This window comes from Mandrillus leucophaeus, unplaced genomic scaffold (assembly GCF_000951045.1).
Source record: "Mandrillus leucophaeus isolate KB7577 unplaced genomic scaffold, Mleu.le_1.0 Scaffold262, whole genome shotgun sequence".
In the NCBI taxonomy this organism is placed as follows: Eukaryota; Metazoa; Chordata; class Mammalia; order Primates; family Cercopithecidae; genus Mandrillus; species Mandrillus leucophaeus.
In genome coordinates this window covers 1,662,920-1,675,696 of record NW_012102721.1, presented here as the reverse complement: position 1 = coordinate 1,675,696, position 12,777 = coordinate 1,662,920, and the positions used below count along the sequence as shown (strand labels likewise).

At 36.7% G+C, this 12,777-nt stretch overlaps 1 protein-coding gene across 1 annotated transcript in view; it reads left to right on the top strand.

Moving 5' to 3' along the window:
• Window positions 1–12,777, top strand: part of BRWD1 (bromodomain and WD repeat domain containing 1) — a 119,322-nt gene that overhangs the window by 86,832 nt on the left and 19,713 nt on the right. The window contains exons 28-33 of the mRNA XM_011984167.1: window positions 342–467; window positions 2,128–2,200; window positions 3,016–3,057; window positions 5,871–6,014; window positions 6,652–6,804; window positions 10,514–10,680. Coding sequence (XP_011839557.1) covers window positions 342–467; window positions 2,128–2,200; window positions 3,016–3,057; window positions 5,871–6,014; window positions 6,652–6,804; window positions 10,514–10,680 — 705 coding nt within the window. The remainder of the gene's footprint in view (window positions 1–341; window positions 468–2,127; window positions 2,201–3,015; window positions 3,058–5,870; window positions 6,015–6,651; window positions 6,805–10,513; window positions 10,681–12,777) is intronic.

The following is a 12,777-nucleotide window of genomic DNA, read 5'->3' as shown; positions in this document are numbered from 1 at the left end:
CAGCTTTTAGGGTTGATGATATTTGACATATTTTCTTTATTGAGATTCAACAATTTTAAAAGGTACCTATACGCAGTGTGAAAAGGGAATGTAGTTTTGTTGGTTTTCTGTATGTGATTAAGTAATTTGTTAAGATGTTTGTCCTCTTCAGCATAATTGCTTCGGTGTCCAGTGTAATTGCCTATGACTATGATCAAGTTGAGAGCATTAGAAGGTTATTCATTATAACTTTGCACTTATGGTTTAATTATTATTTCACAGTTGTTTAATTCACATGCTGCATTTTTTCACTTGGTTTCTATCTTCTCATTAAGCCGTAAATTGTCTACTTTATTTTGAAGGAGGCTGTCTGCGTTAGTTTGGGAAGTCAGATATATAGAACATAATGCCAGAACATTTAACGAACCTGAGAGTGTAATTGCAAGATCAGCTAAAAAGATAACTGACCAACTTTTAAAATTTATCAAGTAAGTAATCTCATAGATATTGTGTAAAAGTGACTGCATATTATGCTATTAACAATCATCTAGTTTTACTGGGCGTGGTGGCTCATGCCTGTTAATCCCAGCACTTTGGGAGGCCGAGGTGGTCAGATCACTTGAGGTCAGGTGTTTGAGACTAGTCTAGCCAACATGGTGAAACCTCTGTCTCTACTAAAAAAATACAAAAATTAGCCGGGCGTGGTGGCAGGTGGCTGAGGCAGAATTGCTTGAATCCAGGAGGTGGTGGTTACAGTGAGCCCAGATCGTGCCATTGCACTGCAGCGTGAGTGACCAGTGAAACTCTGTCTCCAGAGGAAAAAAAAAAAGAAAAAAGAAAAAAAAATCTAGTTGTATTTTTTACTCAGAACTATACTCTTTTAATGCTTTAGTTTAGATGACATTTCTTTACATACATAATTTCAGTAAAAGTCTCAGAAACTGAATAATTCAGTTTTTCAACTTTTTAAAATTCTGAAATAATTTTATACTCCAGAAAGTTGCCATTTGCCTTTCATCTAGTCTCCTCTTAGGTTAACATTTTACATAACTGCGGTATACTTATGAAATGTTAAAAAAAAAAAACAAAAAACTTGGTACCATGCTATTGACAAAAAGTGTAGAATTTATTTGGATTTCACTAGTTTTTACACCCTTTCATGTTTCAGATCTAATCCAGATTCCCCATCAAATGTAGCGTTTTGTTTTCTTAGTCTCCTTCAATTTTTTCCTCTGTCTTTATCACTTCATCATTTTTATAAATGTTACTTATTTTATAGAGTATACTTAATTGGAGTTTGTTTGGTTATTTTCTCATGATTATGTTGAATTTTAATCTGTTTCAAATTATGTCCTGTGAAAATGTTTGTATACGTGTGAATATTCTATAGATTTTCTTGTATTCAGGAGTCAATTAGGAATCAAAGAATATAAACTGACTTGGAAATTGAGACCCAGGTTCTAGTCTGCTGTATTCTAGTGAGCATTCTTAATTTAGAAACAGTGCCATCGTTTTCAGCATCTAGCTGAAAACTGGGGAGTAACTGATTCCTGTCAGCTTTCTTGGGTTGATTCTGTCCTAAGTCTTGGGGGACTCATACTTAAGTTACCTCCTCCCTAGAATCATCATCTTTTTCTTCAGGAAAATTATATACCCATATTTGTTTCCTTTATGCTTAGATATCCGTATTTTAGCATTCTTTTTCTCCTGTGTGTACAGTAAGATAACTATTTGCTTTAATTTCAATTCCTTTTTCATATATATATGTATATATTTTTTTTTTTTTTTTTTTTTTTTTTTACTTTAAATCAACTGTTTTCCTGGTACTTATTGTGTGAATACTGCTAGTGATGATACTTAGAAAAACTCATCCATATATTCATCCAGTTGAGGCCATACATATATTATTTCTGGATTACCTGCTTAATCTGGATACATACTTAACGGAAAACAAGAAAAACCTTCAAGATTCTAAATTAGGATTTAAGATGACTAGTTATGTTCACAAAGGGTTGGGGAAAAACCTGATATTCCTCTGTTTGAAATTAGGCATGTATAGGTTGGCGAACTGTTTATAATGTATAGTTTGAATCCTTGCCCACAAGTCACTACATCTGCATACTATTAAAGTGAAAATTTGTTTTTTAGGAATCAACACTGTACAAATATCTCAGAACTTTCTAACACATCTGAAAATGATGAGCAAAATGCTGAGGATTTGGTATGAAGTTTGTTGATTTTATAATGGTTTTTGTTAATTTCAAATGGCATTTTTAAAAAGTGAAGAAGAAAATGTTGGCTTTCTAGTATCGACTCTTGCAGTAGTCCAATGAATAAATAGGGCATTTGATAAAAATATGTTTTTGAGTTTTCTAGATGATTTATGAGGTAATTTGTTTTAGCTAATATCAAAATATAAATGAATAATTTTAGGTATGGAATATATTCTCTTACTATATTTTAGCTAGTGAAAGGTGTATTATATAAAGTACCTTGGAGACTGGGCACAGTGGCTCACACCTGTAATTCCCGTGCTTTAGCAGGCTGAGATGGGAAGATCTCTTGAGCCAGAAGTTTGAGACCGTGTCTCTACAATAAATAAAAAAGTTAGCTGGGGTAGCGCATGCCTGTACTATAGAACACAAAATCCAGAAACTATAGGAATCTGTATGTTTCTGGGGATTTGTGGATAGAGGTAAAACACAAGTTTTCTGTTTAGGAAATGCATGAAGTGTCTTTTTATAACTGTAATTTTGAATTTTAGAATTAGTTCATGTTCTTAGGGAATGAAAAAGGATTATTAGGAATGACTGTTTGTTTTTTTTTTTCCAAGCCTGGGTGCCACAAAGATCATCTGGTAGTCTTTCTTTGGAGATTTTGTTAATAACATGTTTTAACTCTAGTAATACCAAATGTCTTTGATATGTTATTTATTAAGATTATATTTTCTTAATCTTAATAATTAACCTTAATAATTAAGGTTATTATTTTCTAATGAGACTCTAAATACTTAAGGTGCTCTGATTTTATTCCTAGGATGATAGTGATCTTCCTAAAACATCTTCTGGAAGAAGAAGAGTAAGTTACTCTGCATGGCTGACTTTTGTAGTTTGCTTTTTCTTTGTTTTAAAATCAATTCAGGATTTTAGTTTTTGTCTTTGAAAAGTTATATCAATGTAGACATTGAATATTTTATTACCAAAATGGGAGAAATTACTGAAAAGGTTTAGTGGGAGAGTTGGAATTTGTACTGTATTATCAGAGTGAGGTGGAGTAAGAAGAGGCCATTCAAAAAATAGAGGATACCACAGGAAAGACAAAAAAAGTAGAGAAATATGGCATGGCATGTCCCTAGACTGTTGAGGGCACTACACCCGACTGGTGTAGAGGTTGGATGTTGAAGTGACCAAAGTGGCTATGTCTGGCTATTATGATTGGGGTAGATTATGGTGATATTGAAATCCAAGGATTTCATTTAAAGTAGAGAATCAATTGAACAGCCAAAATAGATAATACAGTTTGAAGGATAAGAAGATGTGTATTAAAGGAGATGAATTAGGAGTTCATTGCAAGAATATAGGGTGAAGGATGGGTAGCTAGTCAAGGATATTTGCATGGGAATGCAGAGGAAAGGAAAATTATGAGACCTTTTTAGGGAAAACTAACTAGGATTTGGTGACTGAACTTTTTTTTAAAATGGAGATATGTTGGGACAATGAGGTTGAGGGGTAAGGAGAAGGGTCTATGGAACAAAGTTTATAAAATTGGGTAATCATAATGTGGTATCATCAGCAGGCTTTGAAGTTCAAATATAATAGAGTAATTAAAATGAAAGATTATTAATATGAAAATGCTTAACATTTTAAGATCATTTTAAGTTTCCTCCAAATGCTCCTTAAATTTAAGCTTTTTATGAAATATTAATTTATACCATGTGCTTGCCTTCCAGAACACTGAAAAGTTAGACCTGAAATAGTCTAATATGATTAGTTATTTTCATATAATTTTTATTTCTAGACTCCCAAGTATCGGGGGAAACCCCACCCCCGATATTCAATGTGGGTTCTTTCCTATTTCCCTAAGTGTTGACTGGTCTGAGAAATAAAGGAAAAGAGTACCAGAGAGAGAAATTTTAAAGCTGGGTGTCCGGGGGAGACATCATATGTTGGCAGGTTCCGTGATGCTCCCTGAGCCGTAAAACCAGCAAGTTTTTATTAGTGATTTTCAAAAGGGGAGGGAGTGTACGAATAGGGTGTGGATCACAGAGATCACATGCTTCACAGGGTAATAAAATATCACAAAGCAAATGGAGGCAGGGTGAGATCACAGGACCACAGGATGGGGCGAAATTAAAATTGCTAATGAAGTTTTGGGCACGCATTGTCATTGATAACATCTTATCGGGAGACAGGGTTTGAGAGCAGACAACCTGTCTGACCAAAATTTATTAGGCGGGTATTTCCTCGTCCTAATAAGCCTGGGAGCACTACAGGAGACCGGGGTTTATTTCATCCCTTTGGTTTCAACCGTAAAAGACAGCCATCCCTAAAGTGGCCATTTCAGAGGCCTACCCTCAGGGGCCATTCTCTTTCTCAGGGATGTTCCTTGCTGAGAAAAAGAATTCAGCAATATTTCTCCTATTTGCTTTTGAAAGAAGAGAACTATGGCTCTGTTCTGCCAGGCTCACCGGCAGTCAGAGTTTAAGGTTGTCTCTCTTGTTCTCTGAACATTGCTGATATCCTGTTCTTTTCTCAAGGTGCCCAGATTTCATATTGTTCAGGCACACATGCTCTACAAACAATTTGTGCAGTTAACGCAATCATCATGGGGTCCTGAGGCGACATACATCCTCCTCAGCTTACGAAGATGATGGGATTAAGAGATTAAAGACAGGCATAAGAAATCACAAGGGTATTGATTGGGGAAGTGATAAGTCTTCACAATTTATGTTCAGAGATAGCAGTGAAGACAGGCATAAGAAATTATAAAAGTATTCATTTGGGGAACTAATAAATGTCTGTGAAATCTTCACAATTTATGTTCTTCTGCCATGGCTTCAGCCGGTCCCTCCGTTTGGGGTCCCTGACTTCCTGCAACACCCAAGTGTTTAGTTTTTGTATTTATTTGCTATGTCTGCTGCAGCAAATGACAAATTTAGTTGCTTAAATAATAAAAACGTATTACCTGATAGTTCTGTACATTAGAAGTTTTCATGGGTCTCTAGGTCAGAATCATGGTCTTGGTGTGGCTAGAAGCTCTTGGGGAGAGTTATTTGCGTTTTCCAGCTTCTAGTGGGTGTCCTCACCTTGGCTTCAAGTCCCCTTTTTCCATCTTCAAGCCCACAACATAGCATTTTTCAGTCTGTCTCTGACTCTGACCTTTCTGTCTCCCTCTTATAATAACTTTTGTGACTACACTGGGTCCAAGCAATCAATTCAAGATAATCTTTCATCTCAAGGTCTATACCCTTAATGCAAAATACCTTTTCTCATGTAAGGTAACATAGTCATAGGTTTTGAGGATTATGATTTGAACATCTTTGGTGGGGCCATTTATTCTGCCTGTCACATTATCAGGTATGCTTCATATTCTGGGAAAACAAATATTATAAACCTGGGAGGTGAGAGGTCATGGAATAGCCTTTCACTAGATAATGTACTCTCGTTAGAGTATGCTTTTCATAGCTAACTTTGTAATATTTCTGAAATTGGTTAAGTTGTATCAAAATGTGTTATATGAATAGTTTAAAAATTTCATTTCTGGAAGAGTGTGTTGAGAGCAACATATATGACATCATTGTGTTTTTATAGAAGACAGTAGATCAGTTACATTTTTGCCACAGTCTTACACCAATAGTGTGATTTTTCTTAAGACTGTGAATGTATTTTTAGGTCCATGATGGGAAAAAAAGCATCAGAGCTACCAACTATGTTGAAAACAACTGGAAGAAACAGTGTAAGGAACTAGTGAACTTAATTTTTCAGTGTGAAGATTCTGAACCATTTAGACAACCTGTTGATTTGGTTGAATATCCAGTAAGTTTCCATTGTTTAAATGTTTGGGGCTTTTCTTGCTTTGCAGTGAGGAAACTGGGGTAGAGTTATTAAACTTTAAAGAGAAAGATACCTAGGCTTTATGTTAACTTTTTTGCTCTTATCACTAAGTTAGTGGTAGAAGTAGTGTTTTACATAGTTTTCTTCAATTTATAGACACCCTTGTAACTCATTTAAGAATTTAGACTTAGGAAACCAGTATTACATAACAATGGGATGGATCTACTTAGATTTCTAAGTAGGGCTAGCACTAGGAAAACTATGAATTGGATAAAAGTGTCGTTTGCACTCTTTAAAAAGGGAAATTGAAAAATGACTTTATAAAAACAAGTTGGATTATAACAGCACAGAGTGACTGTAGGACGCTTGGAGTATATACAGCAGGAAATAAAACCATCCCATGTGTCACTAACAATAAATAGACATTAACATTTTGGTATATTTCTTTCTATCTTGTCTTTGTTTTTATACCTCTTTTTAAACATTAGTAATGAATTTTAAGAGTCCTCTAACCTTTTCCTCTCTTCCATCATTTCAAATTTTTTAGAGATCTGATGGCATTTACATTTATAAAAGCAAAAAATGAATCTATGAATTAATCATTGTTTTTAAAACCTAGGACTACAGAGATATTATAGATACCCCAATGGATTTTGGAACAGTAAGGGAAACTCTGGATGCGGGAAATTATGACAGCCCTTTGGAGTTTTGCAAAGACATCCGGTTGATATTTAGCAATGCAAAAGCATATACACCAAACAAAAGATCAAAGGTAATTTTTTAAGTGGTTTATTGAAAAAAACTGCCTGATCTGTGTAGATAATTTTCCAATGTAATAGTAATTTTTTCCACTGTAATTTTCACTGTGTAGTAGAGGTTAGAACATTAAAGATAAATGAATAAAGTGAGAGTATTATAAAGAAAAGAGCTTCTGCTACTGCCCAAATATCTTTAGTTTTTGCCTTTCATCAGTTGATGTTTATCATAATCTCCTTAAGTTTTATAAGCAAGTGGGGATTAATGGGAGTAGGTATCAATAGAAAGTGAACAAATTTGATACACAGAGTAAGAGCCTCTGTGTTTTGTATGTTTAGGGATCTTAAGTGGATTGGAAACATAGATCAAGACTGTAAGAATATTAAAAGTAAAAAGGAAAATCTGATCGTGAGACTACTGACAGCATAAGAACATTTGGATTTGAAGAAACAACACATGAGCTCTCTTGATTAAGACCACAAATAATGTTATAGAGCCAATGGAGGCTCTTTACTTGATGTATTAGAAGCTAATATTATGACACAGGGTTTTTCTTTTTCTTCTTTTTTTTCTTCTAGCCTACTCAAGTGAAGTGGTGACACTGGGTTTTTGAGAATAAGCTTTATATTGAAAGTTGACTCCCAAGGAGACAGGAGTGAATTTCAAATCTGACTCCTGTGCTGGCTTTAAAGCAGTATTTTTTTTTTTTTTTTTTTTTAAAGAAAAGGTTCAGGGTATGGATTCTGAGATTAGTAGGTGATTAGTGGAAGGAAAGGAGAGGTCTGGAAAGTCTTTGGGCATGTGTGGTTATTTCTTTATGTTATTTGATGGGTTGCGTGTGCAAATTTGGGGGAAGTTAGTGTGAAACATGCTGGAAATTCAGGCTCTGATGTAGGCAGGCTCATTCTGTGCAGACTCCACTTGGCCATGCTGGTTTTAACCAGTTTCAGCCAGTTCTTCTTATCGCGTAAGCAGAGGGAGTTTCAGTGTTTTAGTAGGTTGGGTTTTTTTTTTTTTTTTGTCATTTTGTAAACTTAAGAATTTTTGTTAGTTATTGGTTTCTTTAACTCTTTGGGGCACACAGTTTCAGGAGAATGTTTTACTAAAGTTTTGTTAACATGTTACACATTGGGTAACTTTTCAAAACTTGATGAGGCCTGTAATCCCAGGACTTTGGGAGGCCAAGGTAGGCAGATCACTTGAGGTCAGGAGTTTGAGACCAGCCTGGTCAACATGGTGAACCCTCTTCTCTACTGTAGATAAAAAAATTAGCTGGGTGTGCTGGCACTTGCCTGTAATCCCAACTACAGGCATTAGGCATGAGAACCGCTTGAACTGAGGCATGAGAGCCGCTTGAACCTGGGAGGCATAGGTTGTGGTGAGCCGAGATCATGCCACTGCACTCTAGCCTGGGCAGCAGAGCAAGACTCCATGTAGTTTGTGTGTTGAGTAATTGTAAAAAGTCATATTTAAAGTAAAACACTTGTTTGATCTTACAACATTTTTTGGTGTCTGCAATCAGTGACATTAACTATTTTGCTTTAACTGCATTTCCCTGTCATTACTTAATATTAGACTCCTACTGCATTACTGCCTCTAGTCTCAATTTGAGAACTCTTTGTTGGATTCAGGATTCATACTGCTTGCTGGATCAGTTTAACATTCAAGGCTAACATTTTTCCAAGCTTGGATTTTTGTCAGTCACCATTTGTAAGACTGTATTTTTTCAGAGACAAAATAAATTTCATTCAAGTCTTCCCTGCACCCCTCAAATACATGTTTGAGGATGCACACCATACGATTCACCACTGAAAGCTTTTAGTTCAGTGGTTTTTGATATAGTACATTGTCAGTTGTTCAAAACTATGGTTAACTATATATAACATTTGCCATTTTAGCCATTTTTATGAGTACAATTCAGTGACATCATTTATATTTATAATATTTCTAAAACTTTTTCATCATTCCAGACAGAAGCTCTGTAACCATCAAGCAATAATTTCCCCTTACCCCCAGTCCTTGGAAACTTCTAACTTCTGTGTCTGAATTTGCCTGTCCTAGATAAGTTCATATAAAAATTGAGATCTTCCCATATTTGTCCTTTTGTGTACAACTTATTTATTTCACTAGTGTAATGCCTTAAAGGCTTATGCATGTTGTAGCATGTATCAGAACTTTATTCCATTTTATGGCTGAATAGTATTAAAGTGTGTGGTTATACCATATCTTACTCATTCATCTATCGATGGCCAGCTGGGCTGTTTCTACTTCTTGACCATTACAAGTAATGCTGCAGCAAATTCTGGAATACATGTATCTGTCAGAAACCTTGCTCAATTCCCTTGGGTATAGACCTAAGAGTAGAATTGCTGGGTCATTGAATAATTCATGTTTACCTTTTCCAGGAACCACTACACTGTTTTCCATATTGGCTGCACCATTTTATATTCCCACTGGCAATGTATAAAGGCCAGTTTGTTCACATCCTTGCCAACACTTGTTACTTTTGAAGTTTTGTTTTTGTGTGTGTGTGTTTTTTTCTTTCTTTTTTTTTTTTTTTTTTTTGAGACCGTCTCACTCTGTTGCCCAGGCTGGAGAGCAGTGGCGAGATCTTGGCTCACTGCAACCGCCACCTCCTGGTTTCAAGCAATTCACCTGCTTTAGCCTCCCGGGTAGCTGGGACTACAGGTGTGTACCACCATGCCCAGCTAATTATTGTATTTTTAGCAGAGATGGGGTTTCACGGTTGTTGTCCAGACTAGTCTTGAACTCTTGACCTCAAGTGATCTGCCTGCCTCGGCCTCCCAAAGTACTGGGATTACAGGTGTGAGCCACTGTGCCTGGCAGAATAAAATTCATATATATGAAATATTGAAAATAACTGTCAAAGGTTATTTCAGATTAAGTATAACAAATTTCACATTCATTTGTGAGTGTGTATATATATGTATATGAGAAGCATGTAAGAAATTTGTATATCTCACATACTTTTTAAAAAAGTTTTCTAGCATTGGAGTGTCTTCGCCACCACTGCCATGCACAAGACTTATATTTAACTTTTGAGCATCAGACTTTTGCAATTATTTTCAGGAAAGGTTGTGGAGGAGTATAGAGTACTTCTGTACATGCATAGCTGTATCCAAAAGTATTTAAGATTTGATGTTATTTAATTATAAACATTGTTAAATCTTTCATATGCATTAACATTCTGTGTTATACTTTCTACTACTGGATGCAAGGTAGTTTTGTTTCATTTTAGAGTTAGGTGGCATTAAAAACAGATTGCAGATAGAGACTGGTATATAAAAGTGCTTTTGTTCCCTTGCCCCAAAGAGACACAGTGCTTCTGTAGCCTAAATAGCAGCCCTAAAACCAATCAACTTGCCATCTAACTTTGGGAGAAGGGTATATTTTTGGGTTTGTACATACAGATGTTAGAATAGGCAAAAACAGTTGAGATTCACTGACATATAGACACAAGTCCTGAATGTAGATGCTTGACTTCAAACTACTTTCTTATCATCTGAGAGGTATGTATTTGATACTTCTTGTTAATTCTAGATGTCACTAAGGGAAGGCGGTTGGAAATAGAAAAAAAAATGGGTGACAGCCATTACCTGTAAGCAGTGATATAATATATTGCAAGTGATCTCAATGATCACAATGATTTCTCAAATACTTTTAAGGCTATTTTGTAATTCTACTTTGTTTTTATATCCTTGCAGATTTATAGTATGACCTTGAGATTATCTGCCTTATTTGAAGAAAAAATGAAGAAAATCTCTTCAGATTTTAAAATTGGTCAAAAATTCCATGAAAAACTTCGAAGAAGCCAGAGGTTCAAACAACGGCAAAATTGTAAAGGTGACAGTCAGCCTAACAAAAGCATCAGGTAAATTGGTTATGGCAAGCTTGCTTTATTTATTTAATTTTGGAGACAGAGTCTCACTCTGTCACCCAGGCTGGAGTGCAGTGGCATGATCTCGGCTTACCACAACCTCTGCCTCCCAGGTTCAAGTGATTTTCCTGCCTTAGCCTCCCAAGTAGCTGGGACTACAGGCACGCACCACCACACCTGACTAATTTTTTTTATTTTTAGAAGATACGGGGTTCCACCATGTTGGCCAGGCTGGTCTCCAACTCCTGACTGCAGGTGATCCACCCACCTTGGCCACCCAAAGTGTCGGGATTACAGATGTGAGCCACCACACCCGGCCTATTTATTTCTCTTAGTTTTTATTTATTTTTGGAGACAGAGTCTCTCTCTGTTGCCTAGGCTGGAGTGCAGTGGCGCAATCTTGGCTCACTGCAACCTCCGCCTCCTGAGTTCAAGCAGTTCTCCTGCCTCAGCCTCCTGCGTAGCTGGGACTACAGGTGCACGCTGCCGTGCCTGACTAATTTTTTGTATTTTAGTAGAGATGGGGTTTCACCGTGTTGCCCAGGCTGGTCTTGAACTCCTGAGCTCAAGCAATCCGCCTGCCTCGGCCTCCCAAAGTCTTAGGATTGCAGGCATGAACCACCGTGCTTGGCCCTATTTATTTTTTGAGATAGGTTTTAACTATGTTGCCCAGGCTGGAGTCTAGTGATAGGATTATGACCACTGCAGCTGCAACTTTCTGGTCTCAAGCAGTTCTTCTCACTTCAGCCTCCTGGGTAGTTGGGACCACAGGGGTGTGTCACCAAACCTGGCTAATTTTTAAAAATTATTTTTTGTAGAGATGGGGTCTCGCTATAGTGCCCATGCTGGTCTTGAACTCTTGGGATCAAGATCCTTCCACTTCAGCCTCCCAATGTGTTGGGATTACAGGCGTGAGCCACTGCGCCCAGCCTGTATGCATTTTTAAAAAAATTTAAGATTGTGTATTTAATCTTTACTGTGCATTCTGAAAAGACTAGTCATGGGTTTTAAAACTTGAAAGCATTTCTGTGAATATAGAGCTGTTGTATTGGTTTATAATTCTATAAATATGTAAAATTATAGATTTTTTCAAATCTTATTAAGGTTTATTTAAAGTATCACTTGTATTTTGCATAAGAATTGGCTTTTTAATGTAGAGCCAGGGTCCCTAACACCCACTCCCTGTGTAGACTGGGCCACACAGTAGGATGTGATTGGTTGACAAACAAGCATTACCACCTGAGCTCTGTCTGCTGTCAGATCTGCAGGGGCATTAGATTTTCACAGGAGCAGGAACCGTGTTGTAACTGTGCATGTGAGGGATCCAGGTTGTGTGCTCCTTATGAGGATCTAATGCCTGATGATCTGAGGTGAAACAGTTTCATCTTGAACTCTGCCCACTCACTGGCCCCAGTCCCAGTCTGTGGAGAAACTGTCTTCCACAAAACCAGTCCCTGATGCCAGAAGGGTTGGGGAGTGCTGATGTAGAGAATAATGTGATCTTTATGTATGTCTTTTGAGCATTTGATTGTGTAAGGGAAAATGTACCTTTGATACAATGTACCTCAGCATTACTGAGGATTATTCGTAAAGAAATATAAAATGAAGGATTTATTAACTTTCTCAGTAATTGTATATTTATTTACATTCTATATTCTTTGACTATGTAGTTAAGATTAATATCACATTTACAGGTACTTTACATTGTTGCAGTATAAAAATTGAGTTGTGCAATGTTTAGTTTGTTTCCATTTATATTTTCAATGTGCAGCATATCCCCTTGATGGGATTTCTTTGTGGTTGCTCTAGGGACGACACTATGCATCTCAATCTATTGCAAACAATCGATTTTATATTAATACTACTTCTATTACATACATATAGGAACTTGACTGTAGTATAGCTTACTTCCATCTCCCTCCTAGGTAGTGGTAGTATCAGATCACACTTTTTTTTTTTTTTTTTTTTTCTTTTGAGAGGGAGTTCTGCTCTTGTTGCCCAGGCTGGAGTGAGTGTAGTGGTGCGATCTTGGTTCACTGCAACCTCCACCTCCCGGGTTCAAGCAATTCTCCTGCCTCAGCCTCCAGAGTA